The following is a 23187-nucleotide window of genomic DNA, read 5'->3' as shown; positions in this document are numbered from 1 at the left end:
TGTGTGTGTCGGCTGCGACTGAAACGTGACGCCCGCAGTAGCACACTAGCGGACAGAACGTTCCGTAGTCGTAGCATCTTCAGCCAAGAAACGCGGGCAGCCGAGCGAAAGAAGGCCCGGCGGCGGCGGCAGCGGCGACGGCAGCATCTGATGGACCTTCACGCCCGACCTGCTCCATCCGCGTCGGTTCTTCGCTCATGACTCCTCGGTATGAGTCACATTCAGCGCTAGTCTGAGTGCAGGCCTGAGGCCCGGGCAAGTTAATTCCATTGCAGGTCAAAGAGCATCAAGGAGATGAACAACGTGATGATGAAAATGAGAAAAAGGGGAAGGGAGAAGGAGGCGTGAAGTGTTTTGCGAGTCTGCTGCTGGATTGGTCCGACACGTCCGACTTGGAAAGAGCCCGTTGAAAACGTTTGCAAAGCTGACAAGTAAAACTTTCAGCTCAAAGCGGGCTAAATAGAAGTGGATTCAGCAAAATCTTTCAAAGTGCCCAAGTTTTCCTGTGCAAAAAGAAACGTTTTACCACATTTGGCCGGACGGCGCGTGTAAAACCTTTAAGATGTGTTTTTTTTTTTTTTATGGGATTTGGCTGCTAAAACGTGAACTCTTTCCTCTGTTTTATGAGATGATCACAATAAACAAGCCTCAGTCTATGTTGACTGGTTGATTGACTGATTGATGTTTGGTTACTCCAGATGTAATATATGAACAGTATAAAAAGGGCGCTAAGATTTTTTGCAATCAAATGAAAAACAACTCACGGTGGAATTCCGCATGTTTGCTGTGACTGTATTGTGACTGACGTGCCGATGCAGTGGGCGAATTGGATGGTTCAACGAAGGTTAGGCAACACGAGGCTTCCTCAGTGCGAAGGGCAACCCACAATGTGCGCCACCACCCTGTGAGGAGTGGTAGTGCACCAGCCACCAATTCATCTCTCAATCATTCCTTATTGTTGCCTGCTTCTGACACCAATCAACATTTATTTGTACAGCGCTAAATCCCGTCCAAAGGCTTTGTACAATCAGAAGAAACCAAACCATTCAGGCGGTTCAGACGGCAGCAGCAGTTCCCCCGTTTCAGTCCAAACTCCTCAGAAGATGCCAACTGGTCCTACAAAACTCAAGATCTCCAAAAGGAAACGACAGGAAGTCAGACTTGGAATGTCAGCGACCCTCAATTTCACCCTTTTTCACCCAAATCCTCCCACCGCCGCCGCGTCTGCAGCGCAAAGTCTCAGAGCTGGATCTCGCTCACGAGACTCATAAGCGCGAGGAGGGAAACGGTCTTTTTGCTTCTCGAAGTTGCAGGCCAACGTTTTGATATATTTGGTGCAGCGGTCAAACAACGCCGGCGCCCGGATCCCTCCTCTGTGGCAAAGTTCGTCCTGCTGGTGGTCCGCCCCTGCAAACCTCCAGCCACTTTCCCAGGCTCCTCCGAAACACCCACGCACGCACGCGCGCATACACGACAATGCACACAATCCGGCGCAACACAAACACACGCATGTGCACGCTGTAATTCCTCCTCAGAATGAAGCCGAGGAGGGGGGGAAAAAAACCTTAAAATAAAACCCTTCAGCCCCTGTTCTCAGTCCGATTCTGGTGCCGTGTCATTTAAAAGCAAAACCTACAACACTCGCTCAAAAGTCATTGTAATCACATGTTTATATAGAAGCTGCTGGATTTTTTTTTGTTTTTTTGTTGGTTTTTTTTTACGGACTTGAAGTCGGCGCAAAAATAGAAGAGAAACAGCAATTTTGTAGAACTGTGGCCCTTTACTGGAGGAGCCGTGCAATAAAAAGACACACATACACACACACACATAGGGCTCAGCCAGAGGGGACAGGTGATGCTGACTCAACACACACACATACACACTGGCCTGAGTTAAAGAGCAGGGTGGTATAAGCTCCGGGCTCGAGAACAGTGTCTAGAGGGCGCAGAGTTTCAGAGAGTTCACCTGCACACGGGGCAGATAAACAATCCTCCGCGGCAGCTGCTTGAACAACAAACACGCACACACACACACACACACACACACACATGCACGTAAAGAAAAAAAAAGGGCAGAAACCCCCCACCCCCTCTTATTTATAACCTCGCCCACACAGAAGAAGACCCCACCGCCGCTGTCGCTGCCACCACCAGACGCAGCCGCAGACGGACGCACGGACAGACAGACAGACAGTGGGACGGACGGACGGTAGCAGCTGCCTGCAGGAGCTTCAGGGTTCAGGGTTCAGGTCACACAGGAGGAACCCTGAACATTAGGTGTGGAATAACACAGGCAGCAGTTTAGGTCTGCGGGACACGTGTCTGTTCCAATATCAATATCAAATATCACAGGCGACGTTTCAGATGCAGATGACATGACTTCCTGATAACTGGTTTTTATCAATAGTAAGAAGTATTGCGTAAACATCATCTTAATGCGCCCACTGATTTGGGTTCAATGCCTCGATTGCTAACACGAATGAAATGTGCATTTCATTATCAATTATCTTATACCACAAACATAAAAAGTTTGTTTAAAGCAAAAAAAACAACAACGATTTAGTGAAAAGAAATAACAAATCTTAGAAATGTTCCAGTCGCTGCTGGATTTCCTGTGTGTTAAAGGACCCCTGAGAGTAAATTACCAACAGCATAAGGATCCGGTCAATTTGTCAGGAGCGTACACGTTGAATCACAGCCGGCAGAAGAAAGATGTGAGATGACAACGCTCAATGACACCAACATTGTGTGTAATACGGTTTCTATCCACCACTGGGCCTTTAAATTGGAAATTCTTCTATCTGAAATTGTTGACTCATTTAATGTGCAGCTGACGCTGATGTTCAGCCCAGTGAAGCAGTAAAACCCTCTTAATATTAATAACAACCATCACCACGAGCCGATCGAAGGGAAGACGAGCCTTCAGCCGCGCCGACTCCGATTCAGACACGCTGGCAGCCTGAGAGTCTCTGTGCTTGTCAGCACTTCATCACTCTTGATTCTGAAGTAACTGAACCATCCGGGCGACTCTGAGCCAAGATTATCACCTCGCGCTTGGCCCGGGATTAAAGGAACGAATTAATCCTGCGGATGCTGAGACCGATCGAGGAAATCACAAGAGGGTTTCGAATAAAGCATTTCAGATTTGTTTTTTGTTTTTTTGTTTATAAAGTCATGACTAATGCGACGACAAACAGTGACACGGACCGTCAGAGCGCCTAATCCGAGGCGCAGCTGTGACGTCAGACTGGAGCCCAGGAGAGATTCATAAAAATCGAACCTCTGCGAAATTCGTCCCGCAGCTCAGACGAACCTCGTCGCGGTGACAGAGGGATATATTTCAATCCCCAGCCCGCGCGTGCACACGTGCATGTTTTGCGCGCGCGCGTGTGACTCGCAGACTTGGAGGTTTGTTTGTTCACAGCCGAGTGCGAAGGCGCAGACTGTTTCCCAGCGACGTGCGCACGGTCCCACATCTTCACCACAGGGTGAGAACTTACAGAGTGAGTCTGTAAGTGCAACTATCAGTGTTACGATAAACCTCGAAAGCCCCTTGAAAATGCAGCTTCCGGTTTCTAATTAAGCCGTCGATGAACCACCTGGACGCCACCCTGAAATCAACCGTCAGTCGCGTCGCGAACGTGCGTCTTGCTCACCTGTGTCCGCTCCGCGTGCGCTGTGACGCGCGGGTCGGTCCGTGGGCGCGTCACAGCTCTGGCACCCGTGTCGGAGGTGCTGCGACCTCCTGGTGCCGCTCAGACTGCCTGATCCCACTCTGGAGGCTGGAGGCTGAGGGCGGCGGCGGCGGCGCGCAACGAGGACGCGCGCCAAGTGGGTGGAAACGCGTGGGCCACCTACTTTCAGAATGAATGGGAAAAGAGTGCGCGCAGGATGTTTTTTTTTTCCCTCAAATATTTTATAGCCATGATCCATCAGAAGATCGCTGGAATGATCTCGATTCAGGCTCATGGGACCCGGATGAAGAGTGTTGGTCTTCAGGGATGAGCAGCAGCAGCAGCAGCATGCTGGGGGTTCATGATCACGACGACGATGACGATGATGATATAAAGTCTTACAGAAAATGTCTCCACCACTGCAGATCTTCACCGAGGCTTTTTGAATAACCTGATGAGGCCACTTAAATAAACATTTGGACTTCCAGGACCGTTTCCCTCTTTTGTATGTATGCTGTGTCAAAATATGTAGCTGGCTGTTCTTGTGATAAGTATCACTGACTGTGAAGTAAATGTGAAGTTCTTTCTTTCCCTGCACAAATACAGTTTTTTTTTTTAATTATTATTTTTATTTCATTCACGTTGCAGCGATGGACTGAGGTGAACTGGTTGAGAAATTGGGGCGCACACAAGTGGGGAAAAAGGCCAGGATGATTTATAAAGGGTCCATTTCTAATAAACTGTAATCTATAATCTAGTTCTGGCGTTAAATGATCCCTTCAAACTAATCTCGTCAATAAAAAAAAAACAAAAACAGAATGGAGCTAAAGGAAAATCTCCCAAAACATGGAAATGCTGCATCACACACACACTCACACACACACGCACACACGCACACACGCACACACACACACACACACACAGCTCAGCGTGATGCTTCACATGCCGCTGCTGTTTACATCAGAGCTTCCTTTCTCGTGGGAACGGTGAAGAGCAGCCTACGATAATATACGAGGGCTCAGAGGAAGCTCGCCCGCAGACCATCATCACCATCCGAGCAGTCGGCCGGCTGATGACAGTCTTGGTTTGCGCAGATCCATCGCCGGGCAGCGTGACAATTAAGTGGTTTGATGTTTCAGCCGGGTGTTGCTGGCCCCTCTGATGTTCCCTGAACACACGAGGCCTCCGTGTGGAGCTTGTAAAGCAACGGCCTGCCAGTTGAGAGGAGCATAAAACATCTCAACATGGTTAATTTCATGGTTAGTTTGTCCCTTGATCAGGCTGCTGTGTAAGCATGTGTTTGTGTGTGCGCGTGTGTTTGTGCATCCTCCATCCGGTTCCTTTACACTTTGATTTCAATGAACAAATATGAGATACGTGTTATTTTTCTTCACCAGCTACCAATTATTCGTCTCATACTCACTAATTTCCAGTGTCGTTGGGATTACTCTATGAAAGTAATCCAACTACTGATTACTCCTTAAAAGTAATCTAATTACTTTTTTAACTGCTTTGTTTCATAAGTAATTACTTATTACTAATCATTTAGTTTGAAAAAGATAAAGTAACAGTTGCTCAGTGCAATTGCAAATATTGCCTCTGTCCTCTTAACATGAATGAATGTTTGCTCTCTGAACACAGTGTGCCTGTGCACATTTCACAGAAGACACTCGTGTACAGCACTGGTGCCTTTTGCACAGCCCACACTGTTAAAATAATTTGTGACATTGTTGTTTTTCGGTTGATTTTCTAAATTTCAGACACCGGAAAACTTAACTGCCTACAAAGATTATTCTTAAAGTAGCAAAATGACACGACAGCCGAGCTTCGTGTAACATCATACAACATCACATAAGGGCCTTTCATAGAGTATAAAAGCAGATGTTTTAAGTGTGTGCACTGACTTTCCACTTCACTTCACTTTGGGAATTAGCGGGCGTTTGATTTATTATCTAATGCAGTCCCTCTGTTGACCAGCTGTAGGTGATTTAAAGGCAGCTGTTTCCTCTGACAGGAGATGCTCCAATAAGAGGCAGGCAGACGGTGAACAGCAAAGCTCAGCTCGGTCATAGTGCAGTGCGAGCGTCTCTCCACCAGGAGGAGCCATTTCCCACAGACGCTACAAACGCTTTTTCTATATTTCTGAATTTAATTTAAAGGTCCGATAAATTGCATGCATTAAAACTATGTGACTCTCTCTTTGCATTTGTCTCTCGAGCCTGTTGGAAAACAAATTAAACCCTCTACGTCTTTTGCTTCCTCTACTTCTCAGCGTGCGTCAGTGGTTTTTGGAACTGAGCCTCACAACAGGCACCTCTCACATATTTGGCGTCAGTTCCTCCCCTTCCAAACGTGTCAATGGTCAAATAGAAGGTCCGTTTTTGGAGGTAGGCTGTAAACAGAGGGCTAAGTGTGCTGTTTATTTCCCTCTTTGGAGTTGATTGGACAACAAATGATTTGACCCTCAAACGACCTTCCGTTTCTACAAGTTTATTGAACTTTTTACTACAACACAAGGCTCACATACAATACAGCATAGTGGCGGGTCTATATATATACAGAACGTCTTGCACGGTGGTTCTCATTACATATGTTGTCGCTACAGTCTAGGCATACGGAAATAAATAGAACCGAAACATATCTCTGAACAAAGTTAGTGAGTGCCCCCTTTTTTTTTTTTTAAATTTGCATCTTTACTATGTAATGGCACGCCAGCTGCTTTTACTTACAAGATTAACAATATATAGCACATGTATTTTTTCCTCTTTTTCATTTTTTATTTGTTTTTTAGATAGTAAGGAAATCAGACAGCGGGGATAGCAGGTGACGAAAATAGTACACACGCCCCTCCCCCGCCTTGACATTTACTGATTATACTTAAAACAAGATATCAAACGCAGGGTCTCCTTGGACAGCAGGGTGTGAGCAGGCGGAGGGGTAGATATAGGTTTTTAAATTTAGGATGCCATGTACAAGGATGGAGATACATGATATGTTTTGCGTTTGATATTTAGAAATGTCATCCCGTCCGTCCGCCGAGCATCTAAGGTCGCCCTCCATCCTGATTGTTCATCAGCAGTCACGTGTTTGTGTCGAGTTGGGCGGAAGACGACGGCCGCGAATGTGAAGCCCTGAGATGTTGTCAACGCCGGTGAGAGCATGAGGCGGGGCGATGATGTCAGAGATGGGAGTGTCCAGGATCAGAGAGGTTGAAGTTTGAATCTTTGGTTGTCAAAAGTTAAAAGGCTGATTTAAAAGCAAGTGAGATCGGGGGTCAAATAATGAATCAGTTGGTCTGATTCTGCCCTTTGTTTAGTTGTTTGATGCAGCTGCCCTTTAAAAAAAAAAGAAAAAAAAAAGAAGACTTGCTTCTCCATGAATTCGTCCTTCAGTTCAGTGACTCAGTTTGGTCCAAACGCCTCATTCTGAGCCGTGCTGCACTCCTCCATCCTGATTGGCTGGTCAGGATTCCTCGGTGGCAGCGCAGCGCGACAACAAGTTCGAGAGCTACGAGCCCAGACTGGTGGCTGCTCAGCTGGGGACTCAGCTGGCGACTCTCTGATCACCTGACTCACTCGCACTGAATCACTGAAATTTACTTTTCTCTCATTTCCTATTAAGCTGCTGCTTTCTCTGTGGTCTAAAACCAAATCTTTGACTTACGGGGGGGGGGGTTCTGTTGAACTCACAGACAAAAGATGCAGCTACTATTTTTTTGATTTCCCAAAAGAAGAAAAAAGTTAACAAATTAAAAGGATTAGAAAAATATTTGCATCTTTCGTCGCACACTTTTCTTTAGATGGTGATCTCACACAGTGAACACAAAGATCTTTTTTCAGCCCCGACTCTGATCCTGTTGCATGAGGGAGTTAATTCATTTGGATGGATTTGAGGAGAAGGCGAGTACAGCTTTGGCGAGAACATTTAAATCTACGTACGACTATCTCTACAACTCTATCAGCTCTTCTTCTTTATTTTTTTGTTAAAGGATATCACTGTGACGGGCGGATTGGTGAGTTGCTCTAGAGGTAGTAAATACAAAACGTACGCATGTCTGTCTGATTTCATGATGAGAGTTCGGCTCTTCTTCTTAAGGCTCAAAGACTCAAAAGGGTTGGGGGGGTTGGGGGGGTTGGGCGGGGGCGTCGGATAGCTGCAACATCACAGTATCAAAGCATTTACAAAAGGTTTCATCTCCGCGCACGACTCCCCACCCCCCCTCCCGTCCTAAACGCTCCCCTGCAAACATCGGGACCTCGCATATGTACGTACGTGTGTGTGCGTGTGCGTGTGTGTGTCTCTGGCGTGTGTGACATCTGTCGAGGTCGATCATACAGCCTCGCTCGCAGCATACCGCCGGCTGCCCCGACCAGAACCAGGGCGCATGCAACGATTTTTGAAAGCTAACCCCTCGCAAGGCGACATGCAACGCGACGCAAGGAGGCTCTTCTGTTACAAGCTGGCATCGCGCACGTACGTATGCTCTTATTTATGATGGAGGGGGAGGAGAGAAACAGGTCACGTCTGCCTAGCGCCGTCCGTCAGTCACGCCGCGGCCTTCCAGGAGACATGAGCAGGGGGGCACGGGACGAGGCGGCGCAGTTGGTCGCATAAACTGTTGCTGGTCGGGGGAAGAAAAAAAAGAAAACCCTCTATAGCAGGATTATTTACAATGTATGTAGGTGTGAGTGTGTTGGAAGTCATGAGAGGAGGAGTCCAGTCTCTTAAAGCAGGACAGTTGATCAATCTGCTTGAAATAGAAAGAAAAAAGAAAAAAGGAAACATCTGGGACTGATTAGAGTTGAAGAGACTGGACGCCACAGCAGAGGGTGAGGAGGGTCACCAGGAGGGGATTGAGAAGATTACAGGTGGGGGAGGGGCTTCAGAAGTTGATCTTCCATCAGAGGGGAGAGAGGCTGCATGCAGATGGAGGGACGGGCTCCTCGGACAGGAACAGTGTTCGGTCTTCACCTGTGGACACAAACACCCGAGAATGAACTTAATAAACTGGGGAACTTAAAAGGGGAACTTACTCACTCATTACTTTAACACATCTCTTCTTGAACAAAAAAAAAAGGCCATAACAACTCTGCTGTATAGCAATGCTTTGACGTTGTTGCGTCAAGCTCCCTCTGCTGGCTGCTTTAAAGCACCTGCGCACGTGTGCCCGTGTAACGTACGCCAACACACATGCTAATAATGATAATTACCGTGGTATTAACTGGCAGCGGTTTCCTGCTGCATGATGTAGTGCCTGTTTGAATCATCCATGTCGCTGCCACAGAGAGCGTCGCTCCTGTTGAGGAAGATCAGACCACGGTCCAGTTTGGAGAGGGTCAAAGAAAAAGGAGTCGGTGTGGCACCGCGGTCAAAGACTCACCTGTTGTCATTGATGTCTCTTGTTTCGCTGACGGTGTTGCCTGTGTGGACCAAACATTTGGCAGCGTTAACAGCCAAGTTCTGATCAAGCGATTTAAAATACAGGATGTCCCAAAAACATTTGGGACGTGCACACTTGTGAAATTAGTCCCATAATAAACATATAACAATAATAATACATACAAAAGAGATGCAACCCACAGTGCTTGACAACAATTACAAAACTAAAAAAAAGAAAATTATAATAATAACAACAACAATCATAATAGTAACGATCATAACGATATGATGTTCAACACCTAAACTGTTCAATTCCATTGAGCAAGACTGAGTAGTTTTCAAGATAAATGCTTTTTAAAAAAAAATGTTTAGCCTTGGAGCGTTGTGCTGTGTTGGCACGCACCGTTTTCAATGTTGAGTGGGAAGGACTCCAGGATGTCTCCGTTATATCTGCCTGCTCTGTAGCCAAGCGCCGTGGAAACTCTGCGGGCACAGAGGTGGAAAATAAATAAATAATCAAAATTCCTCCCTGATGCAGTGACAGAAAAAAAAAAACATTCAATGGGAAAGCGCGGGACTCACGTGTTGCTCTGGACAGAGTTTGGGTTGCAGTTGACGCTGGCGGACTTGGCCTGCGTGCCGTTGCCCTGGAAGAGTGCGTTGCTGTAGGCGTTGCCGTGCTCGGTGGCACGGATGTAGGTGTAGAAGGGGTTGGTGGGCGAGCAGACGGGCAGCTGCTTCGGCCTCACCGGCTTGGCTGCGCACCAGGTCAAAACCAAGCGTTAGGCAGCTGATACACTTCATTCGAAAAGCCTCATTAGAGGAGACATGGCATGCTCTTATTGTGAAGGGCGGTAAACTCTGTAGGTTTTCACCTGCCACGTAAGTCAAATTAATCATCCAAGTTTACAAGCATGCTTGGCTCGGCAACTAACGGTGGCGTTAGCGCACTAATAGCTTGTCAACACCGGAGCTGCTGCAGATGATTGACAAGCCAATTAACTCTGAGCACATTGGCTCTACAGCTCTGTCCATTTATTACAAGCTGTGCGCTTTCGTTTTTGTACAAATGAGATTCATGCTACACCTCGCTGCCCCTGCAACACACTTCAAAACCTACACAAGGGTTTCGTTCAGCGTGGGTTTGAATTATAGTTATATTATCTACAGAGAGTAGAATCTCAGTGAGGACGTATTTTAAAATCAGAATTCTGATGCATAAAAAAAAAAGCACTTTTATGAGAGCAAGGTGCAGTACCAATCTGTGCTGCATGGGGGCGCCTCAAGGCATTCTTTGCCCTCATGGCGTCCTTGATGCGGTCCACCTCCTGCTGGTAGCGGCGGCGGTCCATCATGGCTCCCTCCTTGGCGTCCCTCAGTGCAGTCTCCAGGGCCTTAACTCTCTCAGCAGTAGACCGAAGACGTTTCTCCAACTTTGGAAGCTCACAGCGCAGATCTGCATTGTCACGAACCAACTGAGAAGGACACGGACAATTAGAAGGAGACATGTAGCCAAGACAACTGAATGAAAATACTTTGAGCTATTTCAACCCCGTGGTCAACAAGTGGGAAGTATCATATAGAAACCTCATCCTGGCGTGTCGTCCTCCCTGTTTGTTCCTCACCTGTTTGTGAACCTTTGTAAGTTGGTCCAGGTTATTTTCAAGAAAGGAAATCTTCTGCTTCTGGGTGCAAGACCCCCCGCTATCATCAGGTTCCATTTCGGAACTCTGCAGCAGGTGCAAACAAGGAAAGATATGAGAAAAACAAAAAAATCTGAGCGAGATGATTGCAGTTATCCTATTGAAGAAGTTTCTATGTCATATTTAAAACTCCAATATATGTCCCAACAAAATTCTGCATGAATTTGGTAGAAGTCAGGACCTAAAAGTGAAAGAAATATACATCTCGTACTTTTTTAACCCGCGACGTGAGGTCTTGAACGAACAGCTTGCGCAGGTTGTGGAGGGTCTGGAGTTCGCGGGCCTGAGAAGCAGACAGATCAGAGGTCAGAGGTCAGAGGTCAGACGGGCAGCGCGGAAGACAGGGTGTGTGATTCTACTCACGACAGTCTCCTCCAGACCCTTCAAGTCCTGTTTGGTCTGCTCGTGGCGCTCGTGCAGGAATCTGAACACCAAATTATTTATTTTTGAAAAAAAGAAAGAAATATGAGCGAGTGGGTTGCCTCTGGCGCCCTCTGCTGGACAGTCACAGAAGGAAGGTTCTCGATGTGAGCCGACGGCGACTTACGAGAGCTCCTCCAGGCGCTCGCTCTTGGTGTTGTCCTGACTCTTCAGCCGCTCAAAGTCAGCGCGCACCTGAGCCAGCTCCAGCTCCAGCTTGGAGTTACGGCTGGAAGAGGAGGAAGAGGAGGAGGCCGATGAGGAGTTAGTGTGAAAAACACAAACAAACAAATGGACATGGAGAGAGAGAGAGAGAGAGAGAGAGAGAGAGAGAGAGGCGGCCACGTACTCAGTGAGCTCATCAATCATCCTCTGCTTCTCGTTGATCTCATCCCGCAGGCGGGCCAGCTGCTTGTGGTGCAGGCCGCGGTGAGACTCCCCCTGCTGGCGAGGAACCCTCTGCGCGAGAAAAGTCCCAACATGAGGTCAGCGTAAATCAGGCGTGGGCAAAACTACGGCCCGGGGGCCATATGTGGCCTGTTAAGCTTTTTAATCCGGCCCGCCAATCTTGAAGAAATTCTGTTAAATAGCGAGCAAGTCATGAAATAGCTGTGATTCATCCATTTTTTCGGTGTTTTAAGAGTCATTTCAATAAAGAGCTAAATACCGTGGGGCATCCGAGACAGGAACTACACAGTCACCATCTCTCACCTTGACATTTCCGTCCTCTGTCTCGCCCTTCTCGGCCTCCTTCTCCTCCAGCAGAGAATTGTCTGTCGGCAGTGAAAAAGTAAAACATGGAGAAAAATTTACCAGATGCTCGAGTGTCTTGTGTGTGTGTGTGTGTGTGTGTGTGTGTGTGTGTGCGTGTGTGTGTGTGTGCGCGTGCGTGCGCGCTCACCCTGGTCCTGCAGCTTGGCCAGCTCTTCGCTCAGGGAGTCGTGGCTCTCCTCCAGCAGCCTCTTCTTCTGCTCCACGCTCTGCATGTACTCGGTCAGCGAGCGGATCTTGGCTTCGTGCTGCAGCAGAGCGAAAAACAGGTTGACTCCACCCTCTAAAAAAAAAACAAAAACAGCCAAACCATTTTCTCTTTTTTTTTTCCCCCCACCTGAGAGATGAGGAGCTGGCAGGACGACAGCTCGCGGCCCGTCTCCTCCATCTTGCGGTGGCACTCCAGCTGCATGTTCTCCAGCTGGCGGCAGCGCTTCACCATGCTCTTCACCTCCGACTTGATCTTGCTGATGTAGAGGCGGGCCACGGTGAACTCCTCCTCGATGGCGCCGCTGATCTCCACCGGCTGAGCGCGGGAGAGGATGTTCGGTTTGGAGGTCTGACTAACTGAAGCCGCCTTTTCAATTGAAAATAAAAGAAACAAACAAAAAAAAAGCACTCACCAGCTTGATCTCCCCGTTGCCCACGATGGTGCTGAACTCGCTCAGGTCCCTCATTAGACCGTTGAGGACGTCGGCGATGCGTTTCCTCTGCTGGCCGCTCACTTCCTGCATACGGGAGAGCTCCGCCTCCAGCTCCATCAGACTGGCCTGACATGAGAAGAGGGGAATAGAGGAGGATTAGACTGCAACACTCGCAGTGAGAATGTGATAAATTTCCACCTGAATTGAATTTCTCTTTTAGTTACGTTCGCACAGTAATGTGCAAAACTAAAACTGCTGACTTGGAATCAGTTGATCTTGAGAGAGAGAAAATGCCAGATTGCATCTTTCCTTTCGCTCTCACCATTTTCTGGGACAGCTGGTCGGCCAGCAGCTGGTTCTGCAGGCCCTTCTCCTCCACCTCCTGGCTCTTCTGGTCGTAGTTGATGGCCAGCTCCTCCAGGGCCTGCAGCACCTCCTTCACCTCGGCCTTGGCGCAGTCGCTCTCCACCTGCAGCCGGCCCAGCTCGGCCTGGACCTTGTCGCCGTCGCCCCGGGATGAGGCGAGGAGCTGAGGAGGACGGAGGAGAGGTGAGGACCTCCTTTGGTCCATGTGTGTGTGTGTGTGTGTGTCCGTGTTTCCAATGCACCCACCTCGTCCTGGTCCAGCATCTGCTGCTTCAGCTTCTCCACCAGCTGGCACTGCAGGTTGATCTCATCATCCTTTGTAGAAATACACAAATCAAATTGAAGGGCAAGTGAGGATTAAACGATGAAATAAAGACGTGTCATTCAGTGTTAGAAGACTTTAAAATTTAAAATGATCAAAGGTTACAATGAAATTTGATTGCATTTGATTCTTCAGTTTAACCTATTATGTGTCTTGTAATGATGTACTAGTACTGATGTTTTATTGCGAATCGTTTAGTTCATCCTATGATGGTACAGCATAGGCAAAAATAAGCTGTTCCTTTTTTGGTTGCTTTCTGATAAATTCTTTTGTGAAAACATGATTTTAATTTTTTTTTTTTCTAAACCGAAATAAAGCATTCATTCATTCACTCATTCATTCATTCATTCATTCAAGTACAAAAAAATAATTGTTTGGTTGTTGTTGTTGGTTTTTTTTCATATATCCGCTGCGCAGGTGTTTTTCTGCACCTTGTCATCCAGCTGCTTGTACAGCTTGCGGATCTCCTCCTCGTACTTCTGCCGCTCCTCCTCGGAAATGCGAACCACGATGGAGGAGGTGTCGTTGTCCAGGACTGGGCGCTCCTCCACTGTCTCGTAGCGGATCACCACGTCCGAGGTGGTGCGCTCGGTCTCGGGCACATCCTCGCCTGAGGGGGACGGAGGAAAGGAAAAAAAAAACAAAAAGAAAAATGGATGAGGGTCTAAATATTTTTTTTGGGGGGAAGGAGAGTCGGCACGGAAAGGCTCGAGGGACTCTTCACCCACCGTTTCTCCAGCGGTTGAGCTCAGTCTCCAGCTTCTGGATGGTCTCCTTCAGGGTCTTGTTCTTCTCCTTCTCCTTCTCGTACTTCCTCTTCCACTGCTCGGCGGTCAGCTCCAGGTTGATGGAGGCCGTGTTCCGGATGGTCTTGGCGCTGCGACGGAGAGGCCAAACGTTCTGATCGGAACATTTCACTCACGGCATCACCAGTTTCTTTCAAGCCTTGGAAACTTTTGACCGTACCGTTGCCCGAACATCAGGGTGGACTTGGTCTCGGCGTCGTTGTAGCTGGACGGCGAGCAGCAGATGAACATGGTGGTGCGGCAGTTCCCGCCCAGGGAGTCCTGCAGGATGCGGGTCATCTTGCTGTCGCGGTACGGCACGTGAGTTTTCTGCAGGGGGAGACGGAGACGGGAGCTCACGAAGGAGGTGGAGGAAGAGGACAGAGGACAGGACACCAATGACAAAGGCTGTGTGTGTCTCAATTCAGGATCTGCAGCCTTCGTCGGCTGGGTCCCCCGTCGGCCGAACCCAAACCCGCCTCCCCTGTAACAAAATGGGAGGGGCCAGCCTTCGACGTATTTCCTGGTTGCTTCACCGCCGTTCCCTACTGCTGGCCAACCCGAGAAGTGACGTTTTTATAGCACCAAGCTAACCATTACTCAGCATTAATAGTCACATCTTTTAACTGAATTTTGGGGTTTTGGTTTGACATATATGGCCTTGGATGTTCAAATAAGTAAAAAAAAACAACAAAAAAAAAACTTCATATTTTATGGGAAATTTGAATACTTAATTTATATTTCATGTCTTTGCCAGTAGATGCCGCCATTTCAGCGGGCTTCCCAGGATTGCAGCAGCACGCAAAGCATCCTGGGATATGGGAGGCCGCGAAGGACAATAGCGGCGCATCCTCCCAATCAGCCAAAAGGAGGACGCATTTGAAGGGTGGATTTGGAGCATCCTTCGAATTTTAGTGAATTGGGACAGGCCTTTGCTCAGTGCTATGACGCAACTGGCCTTTAAAAGCAGGCTTCGAAGGATGCAGACCCGACCCTGGATTGAGACACAGTTTGGCTGATGCTTCATCCTCCATCAGTCCGTCTCACCGTGCCCTCAGCCAGGGCCGAGATGACGTTTCCCAGCGCAGACAGAGACTTGTTAATGTTCTTGGCCTCATCCAGGACGGATCCCGCAGCTCCAGTCTTGCTGACCTGGTGGGAAAAAGAGACAAATCAATGTTAAGTACGATATAACTGCTGCGTTGCTGCACTGTGTCGTGTTGTGTTGTGTGAGAAAGTGCTCACCTTCTCGCTGCCAGCCAGGTCCACCAGGTAGAGCTTCCCGCACAGCTTCTGCTCCGTCTCCACGTGCTCCTGCTTGATGTTGATCAGGAAGATGCTGTGGCTGCGAGAGCTGTGCTCATTCATGTCTGCACAGACGCACACACACACACACACACACACACACACACACACACACACACACACACACACACACACACACAGGCTACATGTCACCTTTCCTGCACAACTCCTACTTTAAATCAGAAATGAAAGAAAGCTTCACATCATTTCACTATAAGACTAAAAGTAGAAGAGTAAGATTGCAGCTTGGCATTTCCAAATTTTTGAAAGGTCCAGCATGTAAGATTGAGTGACAGTGTCAGGGTGAAATCAGTAAAGGCCTGAGAGCATCCAGGTTCTGGCCTACTGTAGAGTTATCTAAATATGCTCATTATTGGGTTAGACAAATACAGTATTTACGTTGACAGATATTTTTTTAATTGTATGCCTTGAGAAGCCTTTAAATGTTACAGATTGACACTTTAAATAAAAAAAACAAAATCATGTATGTCTTGTTAAACACAGCAAGGACGCTGTTGCTCAAGCACCTCACTCTTCTTAAGTGCATAAAATTATCTGTTGATCAAACTTGACCCGACTCCACCTTCACCGTCCACCAGAAAAGCAGATGTGGGATAAAAATCTCAACACGTTGGTTCGGGTTTCTCCGCATTGGCCAGTGAGCCCATTAGCCCATTAGGCTGCTATCAGCGCTCTGCAGCACTGAGTGAGTCAGCAGGCCCCAAACAGGAAATAGACGTCTCCAGTCTGGGACATCGATTCCTCAACACGATCCGTCAGCTGACACTAAAAGCAAAAACTGTTGCACACCTGAACTGTTTTCACTGCGCCACTGGCAAACATCCAATAAAATCTGAAAAACACAGGGGGATGGAGGAGGCCTTTCAGCTGGCCGTGATCACAACAACCGTATTGTTTTTGTGTAACAGACCCTCAAAATCATTTTCGTCTGAACGTGCATTGAGCTGCACTTTCCTTCCCTTACAGTTTCCATCAGTTTGACGCAGGATTTAATCCTGCAGCCCTGCGTTCGGAGGCTTCGAGGTGCTAAAAACGTCTTCAGCCGCAGCTCATGCTGCGATGAGCTGCAATGTGTCCTGAACACGGCGTCCCGCTCAAGTCCCAGGATGAGAGGATGAGAACAAAGATCAGCACAGGACCTCGGATCTAAAGTTACACTGATGGTTATTAATGGAATAAAAGAGCTCTGGGAAGGATTTTTTTTTTCAGAGCTTTCCAGGTGAATGTAAAAAAAAAACAAGATGGATCTAAATGTGTTTTAATCTTAATTGCCATGTCTAGACTTGACTTTTTGCATTATTTGCACGACCATTTGTATATGAATTAACATTGTAAATTAAATTTGAATATATCAACTAAATTATTTAACAATTTATCATATAATATATAATACAATGTAATTTTACTTAATCTTACTTAACTATGCAATTACAAAAATAATCATCAGAAAAATTAGACTAGAATCAAAGTGAAGCCTGCTGGCCTGGTGGTCATCAGTCATTGTTTACAGCATGACTCCCACGAATTAACCATCCAGACAAAACAAGCCAAGCATGTTTACGATTTTAGATGCAGCCTCTCAGCGGGGTCACGTTATTTCTAGTGGCGCTCAGCCATGGTAAAATATTAGCGGGAGACTTAAAAGTGCCAGCGAGTCTCAGAAGCTCCGGCACCGTCGGATTTTGTAACCGGAGCAGTGAGTCAGCAAAGCCGGCGGCCAAAACTCAAGATATGAGCGCTTGTGGCTGTCAAAATCTGAATGGTTCTGTCTGTGAGTCCCTGCAGAGGCGAGGCCGCAGCTTCTGAGTTTATGAGGAAAAGCAGAGAGTGGCGACCGCTTCTGTCCGCTGACTGCGGGGGTTTTTATTCAGACGTGGCGGCGGCTCTGCTGGTGCTGAGACGCTGCTCAGCTTTGTCCACGTCTGACAGCAACAAGAGCCTAATCTGACCACGGCCCGCTTCTTCGGAGGAGGTTGAAAGGAGCTGGGAAATTGCAGAGCGGTCCGACACAAAGGTTACGCAACGAGCTGCCTCGCGCCCGCTAACTCGCGCCGAAGGAACGCAAGAGACATCATCGCTGACAACAGAGCCGCACTTCAGTCAAGATGGATGCCTGAGAAGTCACTGTGTGTGTGTGTGTGTGTGTGTGTGTGTGTGTGTGTGTGTGTGTGTGTGTGTGTGTGTGTGTGTGTGAGAGTTTCATTTTATTTTATTTTACATTAAAAAGCACAAAGCACAAGTACTATGTACATAGTCATTGTTCTTATTGTTTATATTGTTTCAATTGTTTTATATAGTTTTTATATTTCATTTTAATTCTACCATTTGTTATTTTTTTAATTTTTGCTTTGATCTATTATTGCTGCCGCTGCAATGTGCCATTTGCACAAGCGGGACTAACAAAGGTTTCTCCTCCTTCTCCTACTTGCTCGTATTGTTACATCGTGAAATTGCCTCCACGCCGTTACGCAACAGCCACGTATTTGCCGACTGCGAGACGAGGCCGAGGACTCACTGGTGACGGCGACGTGGCGGTTGGATTTGCCCTCGTCGATCACGTCCATGACCTCGTCCGGGCTGGAGACGAAGCGCTCGGTGCATCCCTGGGAGAGATGCAAGATGAAAGATTACACACTTGCACCCCCTCAAAAAAGCGACTGATGAGAGACGAGGAGAACAAACCTTGACAAACGGCACCCGGTTCTTGTCCTCGTGCACCGACAGGTTGGTCTTCGTCACTGAAAGAAAGGAAGATTTCAATGGCTCAAAGCGTTTTACCCCTGAGTGCGGCCGCAATGGGGAGAAAAAAGATGCGGTAACACTCACCGTCCAGCAGGTCACGGATTTTGTCCATGTAGATTTCAAAATAAGAGACCTGGCAGAGAGGAAAAGAAGAGTTTAGTTCCTCTGTCTGGAGAAGAAGAAGAAAGATGCTGCCTGAGAGAAAGCAGCGCAGACCTTGATGTGGAATTCCAGGTTCTCATCCATGGCGAAGATGTGGTTGAAAATGTCCTCTGCGATACGGGGGATGATGCCCATCAGGTGAGGGTCGTGCAGCTTGCCCTGCAGAGTCAGTCAGAGTCACACCTTTGCTTTAAGCAACAACAGTTATCAGCAAAAACTTTCATCCAGAACCTATTTTCTTTCAGTCTTCCTTCTTGTTGTGTTTTACCTCCATGGTGTGAGTCTTCCCGGAGGCGGTTTGTCCATATGCGAAAATGGTGCCATTGTATCCACCCAGAACATCTAACAGAAGAAAGAAAGCGAGAAGAAAATGGAGTTGCTGCCACAGAAACGTATTGCAAGACTTCCAACGTGCCGCCGTCGCAATCCCACCTTTGACGATCTGTTTGGCCGAGGTGTTGTACACCTGCTCCTGGGTGGTGTTGGTGGGGAACACCCGGTCGAAGGAGAAGGACTTCCCCTGCGATGCAACACAAACAGCCGGCAGAGCAGTGAGTCAAAAGCTCAAATAAAGTGTTGTCTAATTCGAATCAGTTCGGGTTTAGCTGGCAACGGCTTCATAGTTTACGATGTGCCAGCTTGTTTTTTCTGCGCTGCAAATTAAATGTTTATCATGTTGACCAGAAGCTCAATTTGTTGTTGCTTTTCTTTTGTAATTAAACAACTGAATTTCGAACGCAGCTGATATCAGCCGGTGCCTGGGGAAGTGATGTCATCCCTGTGAGTGGTCCAGTAGGTGACGCGTTCAGTGACTCAGGCGATACAACATCACAGTGCAGCTGAGCCAATGACACCTCAAGTCTTGGACCACAGATTTGACAGTGACTGATTAATAATGTAATTGCATGGTTGACTAACAATAGATATCATTATTATTATTATTATCATTATTATTATTATTGTTAATCTGTCTTTCAACTGGGTTTATTTTAACTATGCTATTATACATTTCATTACATTCAAGAAGAATTGGAAGTCATCATGGATTCGAACGATTGTTTCTGCAAATTGAAGGGCAACAAAAACAAAAAGACTTGGAGCTTTAACGCCCCCCTGCGCTGTTCCTCCCCCAGACTTTGTTTCAAAGATTTCTTTTTTCATTTTCGACCTCGTTTTGAAGCAGAAACAAATCTGAAACCTGCTATCATTTTATTTAGCAATACCACAGATCCTGACAAAGAGCCCTAAAATAGCTCATCATCTCCTCCCTGGCGCCATCAAGCAGCAAGTGAAAACTCTCCCTGACGCAGAACACAGAGCACAGTGCAGAACAATGACAGGACAGAACAGCAGGCGTATTAAATGTCATTAGCAGATTGACTCATCAGCGGAGCGGCCCAGTTACAGACATTAAATCCTGGGGGTCGACGCGGAGAGAGACATCAAAAACGCAGACGGACGACACCGTAAAATTGCCAACAAATTGGGAAAATTCCCAACAGGACAGAGAGACGGACGCAGAGGGAGAGACGAGAGAAAGCGGGTCAGTCGGTGATGGAGGAGCCCAGATCATCTTATTGATCCTCTGTGTCAGTAATTAGAGGCAGAGGTTGGCCTGTCCCCGCACATCCACATGATTCCAATACTGCTGATGAAAGTTTCGACTTAATTCCCTCCTGATTTTAGCCCTCATTTGGCATTTTCCTTTCTTTTTGCACAACTTATGACATATAGAGGAAGAAAAATGCAAATTCATTTCAAGTTAAAGGTCATCTTGTAAAAATTACCTTCACAAATGTTTTTAAACGAAGAAAAGGCCTCTCGTCTGTCTGTGAAAGTCCCAAAAAATGTTGGAAAAAAAAAATCTACCAAATGTTTGTTTTGCTAGTCAGTTTTTTAGAAACCATGCGCTAAAACAAGCAGTTCTAGAAATAAGCCCTTTGTGATGTCACCACACCTGTGGTGTCACAGGGGGGAGTCAACACCTGGCTCCCCCCTGTGACACCACCTTGTTTTTGTCCCATTACAAAACAAGTGCAATTTTAATTCCCAGCAAATTAGCAGGACACAAAATCCAACTATTTTGCAGGTGGACGTAAACACAGGGCTAAATATCCTTTTGAGGTTTTTTTGGGGGGGCGGGGGGGTGGAGGCTGCTTCACTGGGGCGTGGTGTGAACATTTGTCCTATGGGCAGAATACTGGACCTTTTATTACAGCAAAACAGTGTCAGCAGCCACAGCTCAGATCCAGCACAGGGGAGCAGAATTACACTTTGAAATCCACAAAATTCTCAACCAGATCCAAATGCAAACAACAACATCCTGACTGACACAAACTACGGCAGCAGATCCCGGTCTACCCGGCGACGCCTGCTGTCTCCAAAACATCGTACCACGGAGATAAACGGCGGCTGCCAACTCTGCAGCAGCCTGCGTGCGCTGCTGCACGCCACCCTCGTCCAACAAGACGGAGAGGTCAGCGTGAGCAGTCGGAGCACGAGCGCACACACACGGAAGAAAAGGTCAATCGGGTAATTTGGAGGATGAAGTCGGTGTGTTGGAGCAAATCAGAATAAACCACACACAGTGATGCCGTGTCATGACATTTAAATATTTTTCAATTTACTTATTGAACCTAGACAGCATTTTTATTTTTCTATTTAGCTGCTTTTCACGTTCCTACTAAGATTAAAAGGTGAATTAAAAGATAAAAGGCTAAGTGGCCGGGTTTGGCCTCCAGCAGGCCAGCCTTCGGTGTCAGGATGGAGGAGAGGCCAGTGTGCGCACTTCTACAACAACAACAAGGGCCTCGTTTCAAGGCACTCGGCTGGACTGCATGGACAGAAGGGGGGGGGGGGGGAATAAGGAACAAAAAAAGGTTTTTGAAGGCGCGATCCACACCGTCCCGCAAGCCAGGCAGCCACCATCCCGCACATCTCCCACCCAAACAGGAAGGGAGGCCCCCCTGCCATGATTTATTGATGAGGGGCCTGACGACGGGGACGAGGACGGGGATGAGGATGCACAATAGCACTTACCCCAACCACCACCGTGTCGTCGGTCTGGAATTTGGGGACAAACTGGTCCCCGCGGACAATCTCCGACTGGTTGAGGGGACGGAAGCGACACAGCACCTTGATGTTGCACTCGGCTGGGACGTCGGCCATTGCGCAGATTGAGGAGCGAAGTGCAGTGGAGGGAGGCTCGGAAGGATGCTGCTGCTGCTGCTGCTGCCGCCGCTGCTGCTGCTGCTGTGTGTCGGTGGCGGGGAGGGGAGATGCTGCTCCGACTGCCGCGGCCCTGACGTGACGGTTCCAGTGAACGTCGCTTCGGCAGCTGGCTGCTTCTACTTCTTCTTCTTCTTGCTTCCTCTTGGCTCGTTGGACGAATTTATCGCCGACGAGCTGAGAATGGCCGCAGTTGACAGATGCGCAGCTGCGTTTTTTTTTTTCCTTTTTTTTTCTCCCCCCCCTTCTTCTTCCTTCGTCCTTCGTCGCAGTGACGCGGGTTGAATTAAATGCGAAAATCACGAAGCGACCGCCTACATCATTGAAGTAATCCGACCGTGTGGCTGCGTGTCTCCGCTTCCTCGCCTCTGTCCGGCTTGTTTTGGTTTGGTTTGGTTTTTATTATTTCTCCTTGGGGGTGGATGCGCGTCGGGCCGACTGAAGGTGATGATGCTGCGGCTGGAAGGGCAGTGAGTGTAAAAAAAATATATAAATATATATCTAAGCCGCTGGTGGATCAGCTGCTTGCAGCCACAGCGCCCTCTGTCGGTGGGCGAGGGAAGGGCGTGGTCCGCATCCCTCTCGGTTAAAGTGGTACCCGGCACGAGCCAGCTCAGCATCCTCAGCATCGCGGCCAGGGCGGAAGCGAGAGCCCCGAGGGGTGCTGCGTCACATCCGAGCCGAGCCGAGCCGAGCAGAGCGGCGATGGACCGGCTGACTAATGACAGCGGCCATGTCTCGGCCCCTTCTGTCTGCTACCTCACCTTGTTTCTGGGAAGAGGGAGAAAAGCATGATGGGAAGTCAAGGGAGGTGATCGATTCCTCGAGAGAGGGTTTTGTGAAAGGCGCTGGGATGATGCAGCACAATGTGGAGATTTGGCCTGTTTTCAGATCTTTATCACTGCTTCAGGGAAGAAGCCCTGCACTTTTTGCTATGGAGGAAATTAACCTTGACAAATCTTCTGATATACATTTAGCCATCTGTTTACAGCTTTTACCATGGATTCACACACACAAAAAAAAAAACTATCAGGCAAACTTTTTGACAGGGACAAAGTGACCTCAGAGGTTCCAAAACAAGTTGGTGCTTATAATTTATTATTGTATTGTATTATTTTGTATATTTTGCACATTTTTGTATGTCTTTTTTTTTCTTTCCTAAATATAGTCCCCTATTTGGCATTGTGTGGACAGCAAATGAATAATTTAATTGCATAGGGAAACTTGTTTCTTTACTGTGCACACAACAATAAATGCTTTGAATCTTTGAATAAAGGGCTCTGTAACGCAACTGAATGTTTTATAGCCACTTTCTGAAAAGTGGAACTGGTAAAATGAAGGGTGAGCTTTTTCACACTACAACTGATTCAATGGTTTCATTTTCAGATTGGGAAATCTCTTCTCTACTCACAACATCCCGACTTCACTGGAAACATTGCTAGGAAAAACACTCAACAGCAGCTACTTTTGTTTTGTTTTTTTGCAAATAGTTTAATATTAAATAAAAAGAGACTCCCATATAAAAAAGAAAGCTACAGTTCACAATTTAATCGCCTTTTTAAACATAAGTATTGAAAGCAAGGGGTAGAATGAGAAAAATACTTAATTACAATTCCCAGAAAAAATTCACAATTTGTTTTCTCTCGTCTCTTTCTCTAACAATATA

The 23187-nt window shown here is 47.3% G+C and overlaps 1 protein-coding gene across 1 annotated transcript; it reads right to left on the bottom strand.

Annotated features, from left to right (window-relative positions):
- Positions 1-7916: 7916 nt before the first annotated feature.
- LOC142888158 (kinesin heavy chain-like) lies at positions 7917-22001 on the bottom strand. The gene is made up of 29 exons (XM_076026215.1): positions 21333-22001; positions 18726-18813; positions 18562-18635; positions 18348-18452; positions 18216-18264; positions 18072-18127; positions 17905-17992; positions 15309-15433; positions 15111-15215; positions 14245-14393; positions 14007-14155; positions 13710-13888; positions 13203-13271; positions 12913-13119; positions 12570-12716; positions 12284-12472; positions 12077-12194; positions 11887-11948; positions 11525-11634; positions 11303-11404; positions 11119-11179; positions 10967-11038; positions 10678-10782; positions 10311-10527; positions 9635-9809; positions 9456-9535; positions 9054-9093; positions 8884-8969; positions 7917-8644 (listed from the first exon to the last, which is right to left on the bottom strand). Exons 1-28 carry the CDS (start codon positions 21459-21461, stop codon positions 8891-8893), a joined length of 3129 nt encoding a protein of 1042 aa, XP_075882330.1. The 5' UTR covers positions 21462-22001; the 3' UTR covers positions 7917-8644; positions 8884-8890.
- Positions 22002-23187: the final 1186 nt, after the last annotated feature.

This window comes from Nelusetta ayraudi, unplaced genomic scaffold (genome assembly GCF_046127955.1).
Source record: "Nelusetta ayraudi isolate G7.1 ecotype Tasmania unplaced genomic scaffold, CSIRO-AGI_Nayr_v1 ptg000019l, whole genome shotgun sequence".
NCBI classification, from domain to species: Eukaryota; Metazoa; Chordata; class Actinopteri; order Tetraodontiformes; family Monacanthidae; genus Nelusetta; species Nelusetta ayraudi.
The sequence above is the reverse complement of the archived record's forward strand: the minus strand, read 5'-3'. Positions and strand labels throughout refer to the sequence as shown.

Excerpts from the sequence above, each read along its gene's own strand:
- LOC142888158 (XM_076026215.1), bottom strand. The coding sequence starts at position 21,461 with ATGGCCGACGTCCCAGCCGAGTGCAACATCAAGGTGCTGTGTCGCTTC. Across the intron at positions 12,473-12,569 it reads GCAACGGGGAGATCAAGCTG|CCGGTGGAGATCAGCGGCGC; the intron begins GTGAGTGCTTTT and ends TCCCGCGCTCAG. Across the intron at positions 10,783-10,966 it reads TCACGTCGCGGGTTAAAAAA|AGTTCCGAAATGGAACCTGA; the intron begins GTACGAGATGTA and ends CACCTGCTGCAG.